The sequence below is a fragment of the Gorilla gorilla genome, chromosome 3 (genome assembly GCF_029281585.2).
Source record: "Gorilla gorilla gorilla isolate KB3781 chromosome 3, NHGRI_mGorGor1-v2.1_pri, whole genome shotgun sequence".
NCBI lineage: Eukaryota > Metazoa > Chordata > Mammalia > Primates > Hominidae > Gorilla > Gorilla gorilla.
In genome coordinates this window covers 52,690,167-52,713,377 of record NC_073227.2, presented here as the reverse complement: position 1 = coordinate 52,713,377, position 23,211 = coordinate 52,690,167, and the positions used below count along the sequence as shown (strand labels likewise).

At 33.8% G+C, this 23,211-nt stretch overlaps 2 protein-coding genes across 3 annotated transcripts in view; one reads left to right on the top strand and one right to left on the bottom strand.

Annotated features, from left to right (window-relative positions):
* The window catches only part of GNPDA2 (glucosamine-6-phosphate deaminase 2), a 44,316-nt gene extending 25,355 nt beyond the window's left edge, over positions 1-18,961 (top strand). The window contains exon 7 of the mRNA XM_019025605.3: positions 18,727-18,961. Coding sequence (XP_018881150.2) covers positions 18,727-18,791 — 65 coding nt within the window. The 3' untranslated portion in view covers positions 18,792-18,961. The remainder of the gene's footprint in view (positions 1-18,726) is intronic.
* Positions 635-22,993, bottom strand: GUF1 (GTP binding elongation factor GUF1). Of its 2 annotated transcripts, XM_004038626.4 has the most exons (17): positions 22,593-22,993; positions 20,823-20,934; positions 20,534-20,682; positions 20,172-20,252; positions 18,958-19,035; positions 18,049-18,132; positions 15,344-15,408; positions 14,659-14,862; positions 13,228-13,367; positions 11,976-12,099; positions 11,408-11,540; positions 10,523-10,666; positions 9,584-9,717; positions 6,861-6,962; positions 5,632-5,751; positions 3,921-3,957; positions 635-2,763 (listed from the first exon to the last, which is right to left on the bottom strand). In XM_004038626.4, exons 1-17 carry the CDS (start codon positions 22,755-22,757, stop codon positions 2,626-2,628), a joined length of 2,010 nt encoding a protein of 669 aa, XP_004038674.1. In that variant the 5' UTR covers positions 22,758-22,993; the 3' UTR covers positions 635-2,625. The 2 variants fall into 2 exon arrangements, with proteins under 2 accessions (XP_004038674.1, XP_018881149.1); XM_019025604.3 differs by lacking the exons at positions 11,976-12,099; positions 13,228-13,367 and having other exon boundaries at positions 22,593-22,980.
* Positions 22,994-23,211: the final 218 nt, after the last annotated feature.

Genomic DNA, 23,211 nt, shown 5'->3' with positions numbered 1-23,211 from the left:
AAAGTCAATAAACGGTGCTATTTTAATATTGATAACGGTGTTTAAACATATTTCAATGTTTGCTAAAATCTTAGTAATATTAAGTCCTCTGAGGAATGCACTTATAAAGCACACAACTCCAAATCACTAAAGTCATCTGACTGGGAAAGTGGGAAGGGGAAAGAAATTAAGCTTACGGAAAATGCTTTTTTGTACTACAACTAAAACTATAACTAAAACTACTTTTTTGTACTACTATAACTAAAGAGTCATAGGTTAAAAAAAGGTAAAATTAGTCTGAATAAAAAAGACTAAGACTGGTAAATTATTAAATAGCAAGCACATAGTACATATTACGTTCCAAGAACCAATTTGTAACTTATCCTTTGGCAGTGATAGAACAGAACACTTTGTTTTACAATTTTTTAATTTCAAATACTGTCATTTCTAAAATACTGCTGTCATGGTCTTTCAGATTTCATCTGTTTTATCAGAACCTGGAAGGGGGAAGGAAGATACATAAGATGATAATGTATGTATCTAGGACTATATCACAGCCTACTTCTACACGATTTTAAGTAAATCTCCACTTAATTTATAATTAAAATGATTTCACAATAACTGTGAGCTCAAAATATCTGAGACATCTCTCAAGTCAGTTTAGAAAGTTTATTTTCCCAGGGTTAAGGTGTGCCCATGACACAGCCTCAGGAGGTCCTCACCACATGTGCCCAAGGTGGTTGGGGCACAGCTTGGTTTTACACATTTTAGAGAGACATGAGACATCAATCAGTATGTGTAAGGTGTACATTGGTCTTGAAAGGCAGGACAACTTGAAGAGGGGCGGGGGCTTCAAGCATAGGCAGGTAAGAGAGAAAGGGTTGCATTTTTTTGAGTTTCTGATTAGCCTTTCACTGAATATACAATTTACATGTGAGAGGAGGGTAGAGGAATAGTCAGTTATACCTTAATCTGGCTTAGTGAAACATGAAGCAGAGAAAGCATTCATTTATGCATTTGTTTCATGTGAGCAGAAGGAAGACTTTTGAGTTCTTTGTCCATAAGGAATTCCCTTGTGAGCAAATTTTATCTTTGTGGCCATCTTATTTAGGAATAAAATGGGAGGCAGGTTTGCCTCAATCAGTCCCCAGCTTGACTTCCCTTTGGCTTAGTGGTTTTGAGATTTCTTTTTCTTTCATATAACCTTAGTATAAAATTCATCCTTGATAGTGTTTATCCCTAAAAGACATTTTCTTCATTCAATTCATTCAAGGTAGAAGATAAAAATCAATGGCTAAATGATGTTGTCTTGCTCTAATACAGTCTGCAGTCTGGTTTGTTCGTTGGCTGAATAAACATGGGAGCTGAGAGCTCTGGAGAAATACAGCCATTTACTGGCTGTGAAATCTCAAGTTAACTACTCTAAAATCGCTTCGATTATGAAATTTAGACAATAATTATTAAAATGTCATTATGAGTTCCTGGTAATACCAAACACCTGTCATTTTACACAAATGCGTTTGAATGTCTGAAAGACAGCTCCTGCCCTTTAGATGTAAACCATTTAGTTTCAAACTAACCACCTGATAAAATCTATAAACATTTTATCATGAACTACAGCAGATGTCTGTTATTTGATGTCTATGTTATTTGAGTTTACTGTTTAATAAGTGAATTCATATCAATTAATCCTGCTAACAAATTTGACACTTAAGGTGATTCTGAAAATCCTTTAAACTTAAAGTAGATGGAATCTTAAGTATGGGGCCTTTTAGTGTCAGTAAAGAAAAACTGCATGCAACAAAATATAGCAGGTCCTCACTTGTTGAGATTCATGGAAATTGTGACTTTAAATGAAATGACACGGCTGGGCATGGTGGCTCACACCAGTAATCAGCACTTTGGGAGGCCACGGTGGGTGGATCATGAGGTCAGGAGTTCAAGACCAGCCTGGCCAACTCTACTAAAGATACAAAAAATTAGCCAAGCATGGTGGTGCGTGCCTGTAATGGAGGCTGAGGCAGGAGAATCTCTTGAACCCGGGAGGCAGAGGTTGCAGTGAGTCGAGATTTTGCCATTGCACTCCAGCCTGGGCGACAGGGCAAAACTCTGTCTCAAAAAATAAATAAAAATAAAATGAAATGATGCATAAACCAATTTTTTTCCTCATCAATGTTACAAACCACTTAAGGAAATGACATCATTCAAGAACATTGTGCTACGTGTCATTTTGCTTAAAGTCAGTTTCTAAGAACCTTTCGATGGCATTTAAGGACTTAACTGTAGTTACAATTGAGTGCTTACTATGTGTCTTGCACCTCTAAATATTTAACGTATTACCTCATTTAATCTTCACAATAACTTATGTAGGTAGTAGTATAATCTCGATTTTACTGAAGAGGAAACAAAGGTTAATTTGGCCAAGGTCACCTTACTAGTGAGTGGTTGGAACAGATATTTGAGAACAGGCAACATGGCTTCAAAATCTAAGCTCTTGCCTACCCACTAACTACTCCCTTTCAACAAAAGACTACTAGTAGGTTATTTGAACCTGAATACCCTGAAAGTAACAAGCAAATTTTATGATTTTCTTTCTGTTGTCAGCATATTACAAATTGCAATGAAAATTCTTTGTTTTCCCACCAATTATTTAGAAGATTGTGTTTTCAGAACTTTTATAAAAGCATCTTTTGGAACTTCAACGTTGCCAATTTTCCTCAGCTTTTTTTTCCCTTCTGCTTGTCTCTTCAAAAGCTTCATTTTTCGGGTAATATCACCACCATACTGAAAAATATTTTAAAACATTGGAAGTCTAAGTCACTCTAAAGAGAAACAATCATATGATTACAGCGGCATCAGTACAACCTTAACAACCATACCAAATTATTATCCATAAGGCAGACATCTCTCTCATCTTCCTAGCAGATCTAATTTTACTGTCTTCTCAAAGAATGATAAAGGATTTAATTTGGATGGAGGTGAAGATTCCCAAGGAAACCTAGTATAATAATATGCATGTCAAGGAAGAATTACCAATCTCCTTACTGATTCTAGGCTTGGAATTTTGACTAGAAAGCCACAGTCTAATATACGTAACTCTTAATCACATAGGAATAAATGTGCCTTTGGAGAAAGAATTGATCATTCAAGTCTCACGATATTTAAGAATAATTTTTCTTTTTTTGAGATAGAGTTTCCCTCTCACCCAGGCTGGAGTACAATGGCAGGATCTCTGCTCACTGTAACCTCTGCCTCCTGAGCTCAAGCAATTCTCATGCTGCACCCTCCCGAGTAACTGAGATCACAGGCATGCACCACGCCTGGCTAATTTTTGTATTTTTAGTAAAGATGGGGTTTCGCCATGTTGGCCAGGCTGGTCTCGGAACTCCTAGCCTCAAGTGATCTGCCCATCTTGGCCTCCCAAGGTGCTGGGATTACAGTTGTGAGCCACCGAGCCGGCGCAAGAATAATTTTTTAACAGCTGAATGACAGCAAACTGGCAAAACAATGTCAGGAGAGGTAGACTTCAACTGTAAGATAAAGCCATTGTTTTCAAAATCTTTCATTATATGTTAGATCAAGAAAACATGTTACCCAGATCATAGAAATAACTTGTAAAAATCTTCCTTAGTATTACATATAAGAACAATTTTCATAAATAATATTTTTGTAAATTTTTATTTTATAAATAAGATGAAAAATACTTTATAAAAATATTTTATAAATAAGATGAAAAAATTTATTTTATAAATAAGATGAAAAAATAAAGATATGGGCAAAATGAACAGGTTGCCATGGTCAAGCTGAAATTTACCTATTCAAAAAGAGAACTTGGAAACAAAGAATGTATAAAAACCAACAATGGAAATCAATAAGTTTATGCCCCCTTTGATTTAAAACCCATAAAAGATAAAGTAGAATAAATACAACTAGATACATACACATTTTGCCAAAACGTTTTTCCTATAGGCTTTCACACTGTAAAAGAGAAAAATTCGTTTAAGTACATAATTCCATTATACTGTTTAAAAGCACTTTCTTACCAAAAACAATCTCCCCTTTACTAGAAAATTTTAATGATAGTATCATTACCTATGTAAAATTGCCATAAGCATATTAATTAGATACTTCAAATGCTCTTGTATTTATTTTCATGTACTTGGCATAAAAGAACAAATAAATTCAACATGTTTATCAACACACATTAAGAAAAAAAGGTCAAGGCTTGTGGTAGGCTTGATTAGGCCAAATTCAAGCAGGATGTGACCTTGATTACAAGAAATACATTAGGTTATTTTTTACTGAATCTAAAAATTACCAATCTAAAAATTAACACTACTACTTCAGAAAAACAAAGTATGTTTATTATCTTATTACTGCCTCTACTGAATGTGGATGGAGTGGCTAGGAACCTTGATATATCCACCCCAGCAGTTATAAACTAATCTATTTCTACAATGTTTGAGAAATTTCTAGATCACTCTAATTTTGAAAATAGCTCCATCTTTATGTATTCCTTAAGACAGAAAAACCAATTTTAAGGTATTATCTCAACACACTTATTTTAGAATGAGCAATTGCTAACTGTCTTAAATTGCACTTTCCAGGATGTTCCCTAGTTATCATTTCTACTCTGCCTGATCTCAGTATTTACGAAACACAGAATAACTAACCAAAGCAAAACAGTGTTAGGAAATGAAATGTATTTCAAACAGTGGGCCTAAAATTAACCTTAAGTCTATATTAACATGACGGCTGTATTTCCTCATTAGGTTTGGGTTAAGGTAGAATTTAATAGCAATTTCCAGCTTTTCATAACTGAGGAGAAACTTCCTATTTCCTAGAAGTCTTAGGATCATTAAGGAAAGGAAATGGGAAGTGCTACAAGACACATCCTGCACCTGCTGTTACAAGCAGAGCAGCTTATTCAGTGTTCTTCATTGTTATTTTTGGGTTTTTGTTAAGAAACTGGGTCTCACTATGTTTCCCAGACTAGTCTCACAGCAATACTCCTGCCCCAGCCTCCCAAGTAGTTGGGATCACAGAATGTGAGCCAACACACCCAGCCAGTGTTCTGATTTATGTATTACATTTCATGAAAGACTAGTGTCCTACACAAATTAGCCTGTCTTCCATATCTATTATAATTCACGTGAGGTCCCTAATCTAGAATGCAAATCCTAACATGGTATTGGCATTCCTTGATTTATAACCTCCCTAGCTCTGCGGAAGTGGGGAAGCAATATTAAATGCTTTGGGTTAAAAAAAAATTGTAATTTTGTCATTTGGAAGACAAAACCTTTTAGTTTCAGTTTCTATTAATTTATAATCTACCTAAAGGGATAAAACCATAAAAGAAATTCCTTACCCAGGAAATTCAGTATAGACATTGATATGAGTGGAAATTAAAACAGTTCCTCAAACCCGTATACATTATACTAACTGCAAATCACATCACCCAGTGCTGTTATATAAGTAATTCAAAGTAACAGTCATTACTTAAATCAGAAAACTGCAGAGCACCATCATACTGTTTCTACAAGTAAGAATAAAGCTTAGGCCAATGTTAAATTAAAATGTTCAATATTCTTTCACTTTTTAGGTATATCAATTCTGAAACTGGCTCAAGACCAAAAATGAATTTCAACTCACGTTTCTCTTGCAATGATTTTACTTCCAATAGCAGCTTGAATTGCTATCTCAAACAGTTGCCTAGGAAGAGAATCCTTCAGCCGTTCACATATGGCTTTGCCAATTGAATGAGCTTTGTCTCTGAGACAGAAAAATACAACTGTTTATATATCCTAAATAAGAATATTTCAAGTATTTTTCTAGGCCAGTTGCATAATCAATGTAAAGGTGATCTCTTAGGGAGGTTCAAATGGAACTTACTTATAAATATCTCTTACTCTCTGAATCATTAACAACTTCTCTGATTTAAAAAAGTAATGTATGATTACAGAAAATTTAGAAATACAACATTAGAGAATAGAAACCGTTCTTGATTCTCTTTCCTTACCCGCTGAAAATGGTTAAACATTTTGGAATGATTATTTTAAACAGATATCTTTCTAGTCATTTTTTTGCATTTTTTTGTATGATCAGTGTTTACGATATATTCTACCCTCTTATTTAACAGACATTTTTATGTCACTAAATATTACTCCACAAGTTTTAATGGCTGAAAATAACAATATGGGTGCTTTGTAATTCATTTTAACCAATCTGCTGTTTCTTGAACACATGGGGTTTTTCCTTTTTATAATTTTTTTACAAATATAAAAGGGCGCGGTGGCTTACGCCTGTAAATCCAGCACTTTGGGAGGCCGAGGCGGGCAGATCAGAGGTCAAGAGATCGAGACCATCCTGGCCAATATGGTGAAACCCCGTCTCTACTAAAAATACAAAAATTAGCCGGACATGGTAGCATGCGCTTGTAGTCCCAGCTACTCAGGAGGCTGAGGCAGGAGAATTGCTTGAACCCAGGAGGCGGAGGTTGCAGTGAGCAGAAATTGCGCCACTGCACTCCAGCCTGGCAACAGAATGAGACTCCCATCTAAAAAACAAACAAACAAACAAAAAAACAAAACAAAAAAACTTGTTCCCAATTCTAAATCCATCATTATAAAATGTTTAAAACTTTTTTTAATATGGTGAAGGGAAACATTTCTATGATACTGTTCTTTTTGACTATTATAGCTCTGTTCTATTTTTAGCAGTCTAGAGAGAAGTGTGGAAAAAAAAGAGAAAGCAAAGTTAGTAGGGTGAACTCTATTTTAATTACCTTAGAAGTTTTTTAAATGCAGCTGCTCAAACAAAAATAAATGAAAAACATATCAAAAGTATTTTCACATTCCATGATTAGTTTCTATTCAACTTACTTGTGTACAACAGTTACTAGCTCCTCTACAGTATTTCCATTCAGTAGAATATCCATTTTTACAAGTTCTGCAGTCTGGTAGCCTGCATCTTCGTAATCAAAACTAAAAGGAAAAAAGTCCAAGTGATAAATATTACACTTCCCGAGAGATTACCTTTATTACTCTTTACTAAATGTCTACTTTCTACCGCATTACACTCCCCAAAGAGATATGTTTCCATCAAAATATTACATACACAGTTTCTTGTGAATGGATGTAAATGTTATCTTTTTATGTTTATTAAATCAAGGGCAAAAGCAAGGGGAATATGTTTATAGGGGAAAGGAAAATAAGTTGGTGAACCTGACAACGAAAATGGTTTATTGAAGACAAATATCATGCCTTCCCAATGTTCCCAGCAGCTGGGAGGCTTCGGACAACACTATATATTATTAATGGATCATTTTCAGATTCATGAGTTGGGTTTCTGTTTTAACTTTCTATTACCAATGACAACTCTATGTTTAAATAAATGCTATGACACTCATAAAATGCCATTAATAAATGAGACCTTTGGATTTCCTATTTGGCTCTTCAGCTTGCACCTCCCTTCACAGGGCTTTTGTGAGGATTAAATGAGTTAATACATGTAAACCAATTAGAGCAATGCCTAGTACATAATAAGTGTTTAAACAGAGCCTAGCTTAGCACACACAAGCACTTAGTTTCAGCTATTACTTTTAACAATGTGGTCAAAGCTTGCAATGTTAGTCAAAACAGACATTTAAATGTTTCACTTACAAAACTGAAGTCTAACAAGAAAATTTCAATTAGGCTTACAAGTTGTCCCAATCACAGACAAGAATATGTATACTCCTATTGTCTTAATTTTAAAACAATTGGTGCCTGGACTTGCAAAATTATGTTTGGTTTCTAAAGATTTTCAGCAGGAAGGTCATAAAGTGACAATAATACACTCTATTAACAGATTATTTTCAGAAGTACTGTTAAAATCCTTTCTTTCTTCAGGAAGCATCACTTATACATTTACTGTATGAAAGATACCATGTTAAGTATCATACAGAATACAAAGCAAATAGAGAATAAAACAGACATGGTCCTTAACTTTGAAGTTGTTACAGCTCCAGCTATGTTGTGGTCCAAAATATTAAAAATCTTAAAAATTTCTTAACTCATTTTTTCAAAAGAAATCATTATAAAAATTGTGTTTTTGTTTCCAAGCAGCCCAATTGATACCTAACCTCTATTGAAAACATAGGTATTCTAGTGTTTCCTTAGAATGCAGGAAACACATTTGTAATTCCAAAAAGCTACTAGTTGCTGTTGATTCTTGCCTCCTGGTATGAAATAAATTTTTTCCTGATCTTAATTCATAGCCTATGATGACTTTCTGTTAAGTGTGGAATTGACTGCCTATGTAAAACATCCATCTTGAACATAATTACCTTAATGCTGGAAGCTGGAATCTTTTATTTTTATGTAGTTCAAAAATAAATCATGTTCTCTCATTAAATTCAAAACGTATTTAAGTTTCCAAACGACAAGGCTTTTTAAGACCACTTATAATTCAGAAAGTAGTACCCAAATGCAAACTAAAATTGACAGACTTCTGTTAAAAATATTTATAAACATTAAACCTAGTAATCTTCCTTTCAACTCTAGTAATTTTAATATGCCCCTCAATTCATTTTACTTTAAATTCCATTGCCACTTACTTGCTCAAGGTCTTGTCTGAAAGAAGACATAGAGAAGAAAAAACTGGGTGACAAAGTAGAAGAAAATTCTCAATACAAAGGAACATGAAGATTCCTTGGTAAGAAGAATTATATATGCTAACTCTCTTCACTGACAAGATGATTAAATAAAGTTAAACTTCCAAGTCACTGTAGCATGTTCGTTAAACACTGGAATTTGTCTCTGCATGTTAACATTAACATTCATGCACTGTGTGGGAGTTTTATAGATGTCAATGTTCATTTATCCCCTTCTGCTTCCCCATGTTTCACATCTGTTTTCTACTATATACTATCCTGTAACATAAGATTTTAGGGCATAGTGAGGGTATCTAGAGTTATATGCCCCAACAACAACAACAACAACAACAACAAAAAAAAAAAACAGCCTCTCAGAATGCTATGCCCTGAGTTCCTTATTTGTTATTTAATAGTAACTCTCCTTTCACTTTTATCTGGCTTTTCTCCATGTACTCCTATGAGATACACAAAGGTTTTCGTGATGAGGACAACCTGTTCCTGGAAAGACTAAGTTATTAAAGTGTTCACTAATGGAGTGGCACATTTAACATTTTTTTACAGACTGAATATGCACTTTTATTTTTCAAATGTAAATAGATGCTCTTGAGATTGCATAACATAAATATACATTTTAAAAGTGCCACTGAGGTTATGGTAAATTTTTGAGATTAGGTCTAATTCTTAACAGACAAGGAATACAGCTCTTCATGAAAAGGGGACTAACTTTTTTTGTTAAAAGAGAAATAAAAGTTAGATAATAAATCAAAGGAAACTTTTCTTCTATAAGCAAATCACAAGTAGTCTGTAACACCTATAAAGTTGTTCCAAGTCATTCTAACCTTAGAGTATGATTCTCAACTATCTTCAAGAAAGCTGAAATTACTAAATAAATGAAGAATTAGTATACCCTTGCTCATCAATATTTCAAAAAAGTTGGTCAGGCATCTTAGGTTCTCATTATTTTTTTACCTAGCATATCCAGAAGATAGGGATTTCAAAGAGTCATAAAAATCTACCACAATTTCATTCAAAGGAAAGAGATATTTAAGCATAACTCTATTTTGATCAATAAATATCATATTCTTCTGAACTGCTCTTCGAGCCTAAAAAGGGAAGGAAGAAAATGGGTTTAATGATAACCTACTCAAATACTGAGGAATAATGTATTTCTCTAAAGGTCTAGTAAAAACTTATAGGCAGTATTTATAATCCAGAGAAACATTTTATATTTCAATTGCATTAGGCTTGCTACCAAAGCTTTTAATCTTTATCTAACAATTTTATCTTTTAAAATGAACACTATTTCATTTAACAGTAAATCAAATGTAACTACATATAAAGTCAAAAGTCCTAATTTCTTGTTTTACAAATAATTAGGTCCAGAGAAATTAAAAGTGTAAGACCAAGATTACAATCTAGTTTTTAACCTAATCAAAGCTCAAGTCACCATTTGACACACTTTCCAATATGTATCAGAGTATTTCACACAGATATTTTTAAGGAATATAATTACATACCATTTGTGGATTAAATCATTTATTACAATGTGGTGAGAACTAAAGCAAAATGGGAGTACCTTCAAATTTATGGTCCCTGAAGTACTATAATTATCTTTCAAACTACTCAAAAAGGCGAAATTATACATTTAGCTAATTATCAAATTTCTTTCCTTTGGGCTAACATATCAAATCAGTAAATTACACAAATTATCAGAAATATTTTTATTTAAAATCAAAATAATTTAAAAAGTATACATACCTATGTGTATAGATATAGACAGATATATATATGAAAATCTCATTAAATTCAGTATGCTCAGCAGAAAGAAATCTTTTAAAACCTGAGTTGGAAATCACTATTTCAGAGGACTAAAACCTAATTTTGTATTAAATTGTATTATAGTTATACCTCGCAAAGCATCATTATTTTTCCAGTGTATTCATCTGGTGTGATAATAGTGCCCAAAACAACTGGCTCCAAATATTCTGTTACTTTTGATTTATCGGGGAATTGTGCAGGATTGATAATTGTGATTTCTTTTTCTCTATGTTCCTAAAAATTAGAAAAATCAGCAATACTTAAAATCTTAATATAATGATTATCATTTTTCTTGTTTGCCTTATATTTTAAAATCCCTCCAGCTGCAATCATTTAATATTAATAACAAGTATTAGTAAACAATATATTCCAATTATTGATATTTACTAAACATATTTCATGGACCATTTAGAAAAAGTATGACAAAAGAATACACTTTAACCTGACACTTATAAAACATTATAGTTTAATAAGTTAATTTTGTTGGAAAATATTTAGATTGCCAAAATTAGTATTTGTTAAAAATGAACAGATTGCCACTTACATGGAATACAATACTGTCTTCATCACTGATTTGAAGTTTAAAATTTCCCAGTCACCAGAATGAATGCTTCACTTTTTACGAGATAAATTACTTATGACCAAAATTACATTTTTCATCTTTGTGCTAGAATCAGAACATTATTTTCACTACTAATTTTACCTTTTACTATCAGCAATAGACTAGTTTTGATAATGTGGAGATTATATCAGGTTAAGAAAAATATTGCATAAATTAGTTTTCAAAAAAGTTCTTCATCATTAGCCATAGGGTAATTCAATGTTTATTACTACTAATCAATAAATATTTTGTTTAATACTTAATCAGCTATTGGTATAGTAAAAAGCTTCTCCTGCATTGTATATACACACATTTATTTTTTCCAAGAGACTAATGCAAAACAGTACTAAATACCAGTACTAAATACCAAGTACCTTTATCAATTTTGATGATGACAGTACAGCTTTATATGGAACAGTAGGGGTTGTTAAAATAACAGAAGCATTATATTCTTGCTCCAGTCGCTGGTTGAAAACTTCCATGTGCAAAAGTCCAAGAAATCCTAGCCTGGGGGAGGAAAAGACAAACTCCAAAATGTTTATGTCCCATGGGCTTCATTTTTTTTTTTTTTTAATGAACATATTGTTACTTTAAGGGAGGGATGGAATTAAGAGTCATTCAAACAATTCACAATATAATTAAATGCTAGCATAATTTTATTAAATAAGATTAAAATCTTTCATTGGGAATCTATTTTAAATCACTATAAAACTTACCCATAAAATGTCAATCCACAACGTGAAACAGGCAGATAAAAATTGTTTTCGTTCACTTTACACTAATATAAACTTATTTTCAGTAAATGTTCCAGAACAATGCACCATTTTATACCTCCCTTACTTATAAAGATATTTTTTAAAAACCTCCCTTTCCTATAAAATATTTTAAAAATACACCATTTACACCTCCCTTTCCTATAAAACACATGTGAATGAATCTTACCTCCAGCCAGCACCCAGAGCAAGGCTACTATCCCGATGAACTGTCACACTGGAATCATTTAAAGTCAGTTTTTCTATAGCACTCTTTAGATTGTTATATTCAGATTGGTCTAGAGGATACATTCCTGGGGATACAATGATTTCTAATTATCACGTGATAAGCTGCCTACAGACCTATCAAAGCACATGTGTAGTGCTGCTAAGTTCCAAATTAGTCATTTACCTTTTAAATTACTTTCTTGTATTTTATTGACCAAAATATTGGTTTGCTAAAAATGAATGATTATTTGGTTTCAAAGTATCTTACAAGTCATTAGTCTGAAAGAATATACAACTAGATTTGCACTCCAAATAATGTTTTTAATGTTTTTGAAAAAATACAGGGAAAAGAAAAAAAAAACATGGGAATTAGGCCTATTAAGAAAACACAGTGTAATTTCAAAAACAAAAGCACAAGACATTCCACAACCCAAATGAAACTTTATTATTGGATAAAAATAGGAGTAGACATGAAAACTATACTGCACTCTCAATTCTCTAAGGCAGATTATCTACTTAAAACCATAGTTAAATTTTGCTTTTTGGTATTTACTGACAAAAACTATAGGAATCACTACCGATTCTCTTTCATCTGACACCTCTGAAGTCCTCTAAAATCCAGATGACTGACTTTGCCTAAAGGTAGGGGTAAACAAAGTTCCTAATTTCCAGTGAGAGAGACTGTAGGGCAAAAATTAAGGGCTAGATACTCAGCACACAGTAACCTGATGACCTTCAATCAGGTCTTCCTTTTTCCAAAGTAAATGAAGTAAAAGATTCTGAAATTATACGTACTTGAGGCAACACCATTCTCTGTCATATCTACATTAGTACAGTACAATATTAAAGTCTATCGAAGATGAAGGCACTCAGTCAGTGTCTACTGATAATTACTAATAAGAACATCCTAATTAGAAAAATGTTTCAAATAATGAACTCCCTAGAAAAATAAGAAAGTTATATTACTGTATCCTATATATCACAGCTTCTTCCTTAAGAGCTTATTTCTTAACACATCCTAAATGATCTCCCACATATAATTTCATCACACATATGAAATTATAAACTGATAAACAGCACAAAGTGAAACAATATGCTGGAATTAGTGGTTATTTAAAATAACCAGAATGTGTATTTTTTTCCTTAACCACTGAGACAGACTTTTAGTTTAAAAATATCATGGCCCTCAACCTTTGAATTTGTGAACTCCTCACCTGCAAATACCATTGGTTTCGCTGATTTAAACCCAGGCAAGGGCTCCATTGGTTGCTTATGTAAACATAATGTATCTCCTATTTGCGCTTCAGTGACATCTTTCATCCCAGCAATCAGATAGCCCACCTGTCCTGCATATCTAAATAGAATTATTATATGCAAATATTTACTGCTTTAATGTTTCAAGCACATAACTCACAATTAGTTCTACCTTCCCAGGAAACTATCATACACTTTCCAAACTTTCCATACACTTTGAAAATAAGTGCTACATATCAATTATCAAACTCTGAAGCTTGTCAGCAAATGAACACACCAGGTCTTACAATCCATTAGACCTCTCTACTTATAAACCTAATGCCTTTTTCATGATTCTGCCAACCTTTGCAATTTAAACAGCAGTTTCTAAAATATATGTAAATACAGTGAAACTAGTAAGTACAAAAGCATTATAATAAGTACACTTGTGATGTCTTTTATTAATGAATTGTGTTGAAAATGTTCTTTAACAAAGGAAAAAAAGGTAAATTTTTATCCAAGAAAAATGTGAACTCTCAACAAACTGGACACTTGATATTCCTCCTGTAGCAAAAGAGCAAATCTTATGAGTTCAGTTTAAGCTTAAAAAAAAAAATCCCTACAAAATTAAAATGATTTACACTTAGAATGAGCTTTAAGAACCTTAAATGAAGATGTGATAATGTTTGGTATATATGGCAGAATATAAATAGATGTCAAAATATTTCAGTAAAATAAAAATAGACTTTCTGACTCAATATAGTGCTGTTTTTAGACATACAACACTAAACACTCAAATGTGATCTGACAGTCATCTGGTTCAATAATTTCTACAGACGAGGAACAGGACCTTACAAAGCTCAAATTATGTACCCAAGGTCATGCCTCATCAGTACCTGATACGGAGTAGGCACTCAATAAATAGTTCTTCTACAAGTCAATTCAGATGTTTTTCTAATGCACACTACCCTTGCTAATCCTACTCCCCAAGAATTTTAATCAAGGTTTTACCATGAATTCCACACTAAAGATTTATTAAGGTTTCTCTTATACCACCTTTACATTGGAAAATCTAGTTATGAAGAAATGTCAAAAATGATACCTAATACGGATATGGGTGGAGGGAACTAACTCTTTCATTGTCTCATCAAATACATCAATATAGGATCCAATCTACCCTTGATCATAAATCTAGTTATAACTAGTCATTTAGAATAAAAAAAGCATCAACTGACGTTTCTATTGTCCTTCCCACGAGATTCCTTTTGACAGAGCATTTACTGTATAGTTGCATTAAATAGTTTTTTTTAAGTTACCAAATGAGGATCATTCTAAGCATACCAAGTTGAGAAAAATGCAGAAATAGAACCACATACAAATGCATTTTAATTTTACTAATGCAGATTACTTACAATTTATGAGTTGGCTGCTCATTAGGATTCAAAACTCCTACTTCATTAACTTCGTATGTCTTTTGAGTATGTGCAGATACAATTTTATCTCCTTTGGAAACCACTCCGTCAAATAATGCTACATTGGCTATCACACCTCTATACTGGTCAAAGGTGGAGTCAAATACCAAAGCTCTCAGGGGATTTTTGCGATGCACTTTAGGACTAGTAAATATAAGTAAAAAGTAAATATATATACACTAAATTAAAATCTTAATAAAATTCCTATTTTCAACTTAGATATTGTACTTAGAGTTCTTGAGAAAGTTTGATACACAACAGCCTAAATAAAAAGACCTTTTTATAAAATATATTAGATTTAATAACCTCTAGTTTTAACAAATTATTTATGAATATATTTGTTCAGCTTAAAGCAAAGGAAAATAACTGCCAATGTACTGAGGTATATTTTATAATGATTGTCATGAAAAGACCTCTATCAATCATCTTTACTTTCACTTTACTGTACTTGCCTTCTATGTATTACTAAAAGCAAATAAATTTATTCTCGCTGCCTGCAAGAATATTTGCCACATCCATTAAGCTAAAATAACAGTTCAAGCTGACAGTCTTTGAACTATTAAACATGGACAGTTTTTGAACTATTAAATAGAGACAACTAGTACAAAAATCACCAAATACTCACGGGGGGATTCTTTCAATAATTGCCTGAAGAACACTCTCAACATTTGTTCCAAGTTTAGCAGAAATCTAAAAAGACACGTGAAAAATATAAGCATTTAAAGTTAAGACTATACTTTTCTATCTTGATGACCTGTGACTTATGATCAGAAGGAAAAAAAAATTCCAATAGTTATCAATTTGAGAAATATACCAAAAGGAAAAGAACAAAGCAAACAGTATATTGACAAATACCTCTTTTTCTATTATAGTTAGGTAGTTCTACAGTTCTAGAATGGAATTACAAGAGAGTCCTAATTATGGTATTGAAAGAGGAATAGTTCGAAATCTGGGTAACAATCATGTCTCTGCATTGAACGCATGTATTTCACCAGTATCTATCTCTTTGAGCATAAATTTCATCATCTAAAAAATGAAGTGATTATTCATATTCTGCCTAAATCTCAAGGTTGTTGTGTGGATAAACAATGTATGTGGATGGCATAAAACCATAAGGCATCTTACTACTACTTTAGTGTTCTCACACCAGAAAAGCAAGCCAACACTCAAGCCACATGGTATGACTAACCTTTATCACTGGTAATAAATGGACTATCTCTGAAATCCTGACTTCAAACTTCTTACTCTTCACATTCACTCTAGACCAGGATTTCTCAGTTTCAGCCCTACTGACATTTTGGGCCAGATAATTCTTTGTTTTGGGAGGCTGTCCTGTGCATTACAGGATGTTCAGCAGCAACCAGGGCACCTCATTTACCCACAAGATGCTGGTAGCATCCCTCCCAAGATGTGAAAACCAAAAATATCTCCAAATATTTGCCCAGGGGCAAAACCACCCACCACTGACAACTACTGCTCTAGACTGTAGTACTTTCTTTACAACAGTCCTTAACTTGTAACTATTGAATATACTACTTGATGCTGTCCATCAGCTTCACCCTCCACTCTGTTTCTATCCTTTCCCAGATGGGACTCCAAGATCCATCATTTACAATCACTCTGGTTCAACCACTTTCTGTTCTCTTCTTATTAGAGGCAGCTGACAAAACCTCAACCTTGACTGCATCCAATTATGTGTTTTTTTCTATGCCCATATACAGAGCAGCTTAACATTACTGGAAAAAAGATATCAAATAAATGGTCGGGTTCGTTTCTTGTATCTGACAACAAGCTATCTTGCCTATGGGCAGCTGTACTTCTTATATACTTATCTCCAAATCAAGAAACATCATTTAATGCAATGCAGATTTTAAAATTAAGGTTCTTTATTAATTTTAAAGTATGAAATGGAGGTTTGTAGACAGTGCTCAGTTTAGCAATGAACTGTTATGTTTTATGTATGTTGTTTCCTCCTGGATCATAATCTCCTTTTCATATGGATAGTTAATACTGAGCCATAATAATTTCACATCTGGGCTACCATTAATAGCTGGATTCTCTGTATCTCTTCTTATACCTCTTTGATCCATTCTCTGTAAGGCTACCTGAATGACTGGTTAATTTGTTTCTCTTGCTTTAAAATCCTTCCATTGTCTTAGAATAATTTTCAAGCTCTTCAGCACAGCAAGAGTCCCAGCATGACTTGATTCCTGCATACCCCTACAAAGCCTTCTCATCCAATCAACCTTTCTCTTCAGTAAACATGCCAAATCTTTTCCTAATTTAAGTCCTTTACACATGCTCTTTTCTCTTCCTGGAATGTTTTTCTGAAAATTATTCATTCCTTCACGTTTCAGTTTATCAGAGACGCTTTTGCTAAGTTATTCCATGTCATAACATCTCTCTAAGAAAAAAGACTTTTCACTGTTAATGATGGTATTTCACCTAGAATAATACAATTTGTCGAATGAATTTCCTTAACAATCTCTATCCTAGTCAATAATTCCTATGTTTACTCCTTTGTTTACTTATTTATTGACTGTCTGCAGAAAGGAAGGGGTCTTGTCTGTCTTGTTCACTGCCATACTCTCAGCTGGCATATACCAAATAAGAATCTGAATGAATTTTATTAAGATTAAAATCAGAATAGTTAATTGTATTTTAATATAACATAATCCAAAATATAAAACCATATATAACTTGCTCTTTCGAAAATTAAATGAGCTTGAAAGAAAAACATTACATTGCTGTGCTGACATACTTTCCACTACCATGTAGTATAGCAGTTTGGCTGTGGCTGTTTAACAAGCAGATCATCATTTCAAAGGTAAATAAAAATTCAAATTTAAAATGGTAGCAACTTTGATATAAAATCTATTGTTTCCTAGCACTACTATAACTAGCTTTTTATAAAATAGGTTTTTGTCAGTTCCAAGAATGATACATACAAAAGCCTTGAAATTAGTTCGAACCTGCTCTTCAAAGACAGTATTTCCACTGGGCAAAATGACACACAAGAAATACTGCAGGGAGTTTCAGAAGGCCTGTGTTTTAGTCCTGGCACATTGGCTAACTAAACCTGTGATCTTAGGAAAGTGATAAAACCTTTGAGCCTCAGTTCCTTTAACTACAGCATCGCAATAATTTCTGTATGTCCTAACAATATAAAAAGGGCTTTTGATAAGGATCAAAGGAAATAATAGTAAAAGAAGTTTGTAAAACTATAAAAAACAGCATATAATGCCAGGTTATCAAATACCATGAAATTTCACTTAGCCCAATTACTTGAGACTTTTTTCAAAGTATAATCTTTTTAGGAACGTATTTTACCTTAATACATTCATCACTTGGAATATCAAACACTTTCTCAATTTGGTTTTCAACCCTTTCAGGATCAGCATTCTTCAGATCTATCTTTAAAAAAAAAAATCCATTATATGTTAGTATAATAAAGATAAGATGTATTATGTATTAACAGTATTTGGAGGTAGTTAAAAGCTTACCCACTTTAACCTAACTGACCCCTCTACAATATTTTTTCAAAAGCAGTAAAATAATCTATATATTAGCAGTACAATTTAATAACCATGATTGAAAAAGAGAAGTTAAGTAGCAGAGCTTGCAAAAAAAAACTTAAGCAGTTAGCTACCCAGGGCAGCAGAAGAGATCAGTAGTAATTTATCAATTAAGCAGCATGTGAACTGATTTTAAAGGTTAAGTTAAATACAACATTAAGTCTGACAACAAGCTGTCTTACCTATGGCCTTCTTTTAAACTTAACTCCATTATCAAGAAATATAATTAAAGCAATGCAGATTTTAAAATTAAGATTCTAAATTAATTTTAAAATATGAAATGGAAGTTTATAGACAGAGCTCAGTTTAGCACTAAATTGTCATGCTTCATGTGTTGTATTGTTTCTTCCTAGATTATAAACTTCTCTTCTTTTCCTATGTATGGTTTAACCTGACAAACATGTTTCATCTGCCCTGCTTCCCTTCCCTACAGAAATGGCCCTCAGTTACCACAAGATAATTCAGGAGAACTATCTTCTCAACTCTGTGCAAGGGTGAGTTTCAGTTGCACTTCTGTTATATACAATTCAAACAGATAAATCCCACCAATATATTTAATAAATAGCTGGCGATCCCTCATATAATAAATAGTACAACTGACATTTAAACATTAATTGTACTTTTAGAAAGTGAAATAACAACACTGTTGTCTCATTGTAATTACCTTATTTATAACTGGAATTACCGATAGCTGTGCTTCGAAGGCAAGAAAGAAGTTTGCTACAGTTTGGGCTTGAATTCCCTGAAAATATCAAGATACAAGATACTGAGATGACCATTCTATTATCTATCACAAAACTTGTAATTTAAGACCATTCCATACATCTTCAAGAGATTTTGCGTTATGCTAATAATAAAATTAAACAAAATGCCATGTAGCTACCCTTCATGCTTTTCTCTCCAAATTATGTCTTTGGGGTCAAAATGAAAATCGCTGATGGTAAAGCAATAATCACATCAAGTAGAGTGAGCCAACAGACAAGTCTACTAAGCTTGAGATAGGAAGCCTTTAAGGAAAGGTACACGGCAGCTCAACTATGATACCTATTTTTCCATGCATCTGAATCATCCTCTGTAATAATTCCTTTCAGTTCAGAAAGCATTTATTGGAGGGCCTTTTCTGTGCCAGAAACTACATCAGGCATTGGAGAAACAAAAGATGTAACATGGACTCTCAAGGACCTCAAAGCTTATTAGAGAACACAGTCATCAAGATAGTTTATAAAGGCCAGTACTGCCTACGTAAGGTAGAGATTGACTTTCCTTGATGGGATCAGGAAAGGCTTAACAGCTTAACACAACAATGTCACCACCACCACTAAAAAAAAGTTGGGTTTTGAATGAAGAGTTTTTGAGAAACATGTAACAAAAGTTTATATTCACTGCTCTTATATGGTCATCTGCTGAGTGTCTTTACGGCTTACACCACAACAGAGCTTAGTAATGTTATTGATTTTTTAAAAACCTAATACTTCCAAATTATTGCCTTAAAATCACCTAAAATGATCTGAAAACTAATGATTTATTCTCAAGATCTGCTAAAAATGGATATAGAAACCTCAGATTAAGAACTGCTAAAGTTGGTGGGGTTTTTTTTGGTAAGATGCATTGACAATATGATGTCACACTTCAAAAAAATACAACAATCTTTTGAACAATTCCAATTTAAAAACTAGTCAATTCCAGAGAATGCTTTAGTGTAATAATATTTCAAGTTAACAGGATGAAACCATATAATTTTCAGTAAGTAACAGATTAAATCTATTTTTCAAACACAAAAATTCTATTTCCAAAACACATTTTAAAGAAAAACTCTTGAAACAACCAAATAGTCATGTCATATCACATGTCACATCATACGAAATGAAAAATACCTACCTCATTTGCATCAACCACAAGTAAAACACCCTGGCAAGCAGAAAGTGACCTGGATACTTCATAACTAAAATCAACATGGCCCTGAGAAACAAAAATATTGATACCTGTAAATGTGAGTTAATTTTTTAGGAAAGAGCATTGTGGCAAATTTATTGACTTTACTTGATAAAAGTTGTTAAATACTCGTTTTTTTTTTTGTAGCCTGCACTTTTGAAACAACTGACACTAACATAAGAACACTGAGAAAACAAACAGCAAAGGCAGATGTTTAATACTCAGTTCAAAAATTAAACAAGGATCTGTTTGCACTACTGACACAATGTTGACTTTAACAATACATGCAAAATTAATATTAAACTTACTGGTGTATCAATGAGATTCAAAAGGTACTGCTTTCCTTCACAATTGTAAAAGAGAGATGCTGTCTGTGCTTTAACAGTGATTCCTCTTTCTCGTTCCACTTGCAATTTATCAAGAACCTGCTTATTATTCTTTGTTTTATCAATTGTCCCTATAAACAGAAACACTTATTGATATTTCTCTGGGCTTTAAAAAAAAAGAGAATATTACTTATAAAATTAAAATTTAAGAGTAAAAGTAATTCCCAATAACTCGCAGCCATCAGTTAAGTATGTAACATAAATGAAATACCTGTAAGTTCTAGGAGCCTGTCAGCTAAAGTACTTTTGCCATGATCCACGTGTGCAACAATACTGAAATTTCTAATATTTTCAACAGGAAACCTAGACATGTCAAGTTTTTCCTAGAAAGGGGAAATACCACATTTAGGAGTATAAATTTTGCATACTATCAAACAAGTATACCAATTCAAAGAATATTCTTTTAATCGTTGAACAATATCATTTCTAGCATTTATATTGTTTATATTATTATTCTAAGAAAAAGACATGTATGGCTAAGTTCATATTACAAGGAGCATCAGTTTAATAGCCAAAGGTAACTATACAGCTAAATAATAATCCCTTAACATTTCTACACAATTTTTAGGGCCAATCAGGAACTGAATTTATTATCGTGAATGGAGAACATGAGACACCTAGAACTTCTAAAGGCCTGAGAATACCTTGTCTAGTAAAACTTTTGAGGCAATGGAGCTACAGAAAAGCTGAAAGAAGATACATTTTATGCTCCTATCACACATTTAATCAGGAATCAGATTTATTTAAAAATCTGTGTCTCTAACCGAGCCTCAAAATTTTATTTTAGATACAATTTTGCTACTTTGCAGCTTCTCTGGTGAGAAAGAAAAAAAGATGACATCCAACAAAAGACTTATCACTTAAAACTTAAAAATATTTTAAAATGGAACTCCTGGTTTTTCGTGTACACATCTTCTTTAACGTTTTACTGAAACACATCACAAATTGCTAGAAATTGTTATCAAGCAAAATATACCAGTTTTTTGTACTCTATTTTTTTCCAATCAACTGCATATTTCACAATCAGCAAAACCATGAAATTACAATGAAATATAAAATTCACGTGAGCTTTGTTTTTTAATAGCCCCATAAAGACAGATAATAAAAGCACAATTATAGCTGAAAGTCTGCCGAAAAAAATTAACAAAAAAAACTAATTCTGATGTTTGCCCTGTAGATTTTCTTTCCCTTCAGTTCAAACGGTATAGAGAATTGCACCATCTTTAAACTTCGAATTGCAATATAAATCCATTTTTAAAACCACAGGCATATTAGGGCCAAAGTTGATTAATTATAAGGTTTTGTCTTTCTGCCTACTTATAGCTTGCCTTCAGTCACTTCACTTTTCTGACTAAACTGTATCCATTCACAATTATCAGAGTTGTTGAACCTCCCACCAGAGTCAAAATTACACAGATTTGCTCTGGCTGAGGTAGAATGAAATAAAACTAAAGACAGACCGAGCACTTCCTGCATTCTAGGTATTAGTCTAAAAAAGTCCACTTCTCACATCACACAAATCTCACAAATTAGCCATTGGATGTTTGATTAGTTCTGCATTCAACAAATGAAGTAGGAGAGTGACAAAGTAGTAACTTGCCCAGGCCACATAGCTACTTAATTTGCAGGAAAATGGACGTTATATTAATATTTACTAGCAACTTGCTTAGTAGGCTTTTTAGGAGAATTAAATAGATAAATAAACGCAAAGCACTTCGACCAGTGGCTCGCGTAAACAAATCAACATTTGACATTGCAAATGAGAAAACCTACAAAGTTAGTGACTTGCCCAAGGTCACACTAGTGAGGAGTGGAGGGTCGGGAACCTGAGCAGTGCTCACACTCTCTGCTCTGCCTCCCTGTACCAAGTCGCAAGCAGGGTTCAGAGCTAGTCCCAGAAAGCCCTATACAATTTCCAAGATAGCATGGGGCACTCCAACGTTTGAAAACTTGGCTAAATCAGATTCCAGGGGGCAGTCACCTTGAATTCTGCGGAGCTGTAGAGCCTGTCGGTAGCCCAGGACTCTGGAGCAGCCCCAAGGGTCGGCGCGGGCCGGGGCCCCGGGGCCACCAGAAGCGCGGCCCCAGTGGCCCGTGGCGGGAGAGCGCGTGCGCACCCCCAGCCCCGACCCACGAGGGTCCACATGACCCGGGCGGCGGAGGCGTCAGGAGAGGGCACCCACACGCAACAGCAGCATAGCCCGTTTTTTTTCGAAGGTACCCCCCGTAGGATCCGGTGGACAGGACTCAAACAGATCCTGTGAAGCGAAGACAATGAACCCCGGGGAACTCTGCCCAAGTACCAGATCCGGAAGCAACCCGAAGGCGCGGCGCAGCTTGCCGCCGTCTGCACGCCGCACGCCGTCGTGACATCAGCGCGTCTTGGCGCCGGGTAGTGGAGTGGTCACGTGATTGGAGGCTTTCGATTAACTCCGTAAAACGCAGGGTGTAGACAGAGTACATATTAGCTTATATTGTCTGCTGAGTGCTGTGCCAATTCCTTTGCATTGTCTCTTTCTTTCTCACTGCCCTGTGGTGTGTGTACTGTCAGTTCCCCCAAACTACCTCTGGAAATCCGGACCGAGTGACTTGCCGAGGAG

Excerpts from the sequence above, each read along its gene's own strand:
- GUF1 (XM_004038626.4), bottom strand. The coding sequence starts at position 22,757 with ATGTGGACCCTCGTGGGTCGGGGCTGGGGGTGCGCACGCGCTCTCCCG. Across the intron at positions 6,963-9,583 it reads CTATCTTCTGGATATGCTAG|TTTTGATTACGAAGATGCAG; the intron begins GTAAAAAAATAA and ends TTTTCCTTTTAG. Across the intron at positions 3,958-5,631 it reads AAAATCATTGCAAGAGAAAC|TGTGAAAGCCTATAGGAAAA; the intron begins GTGAGTTGAAAT and ends TCTCTTTTACAG.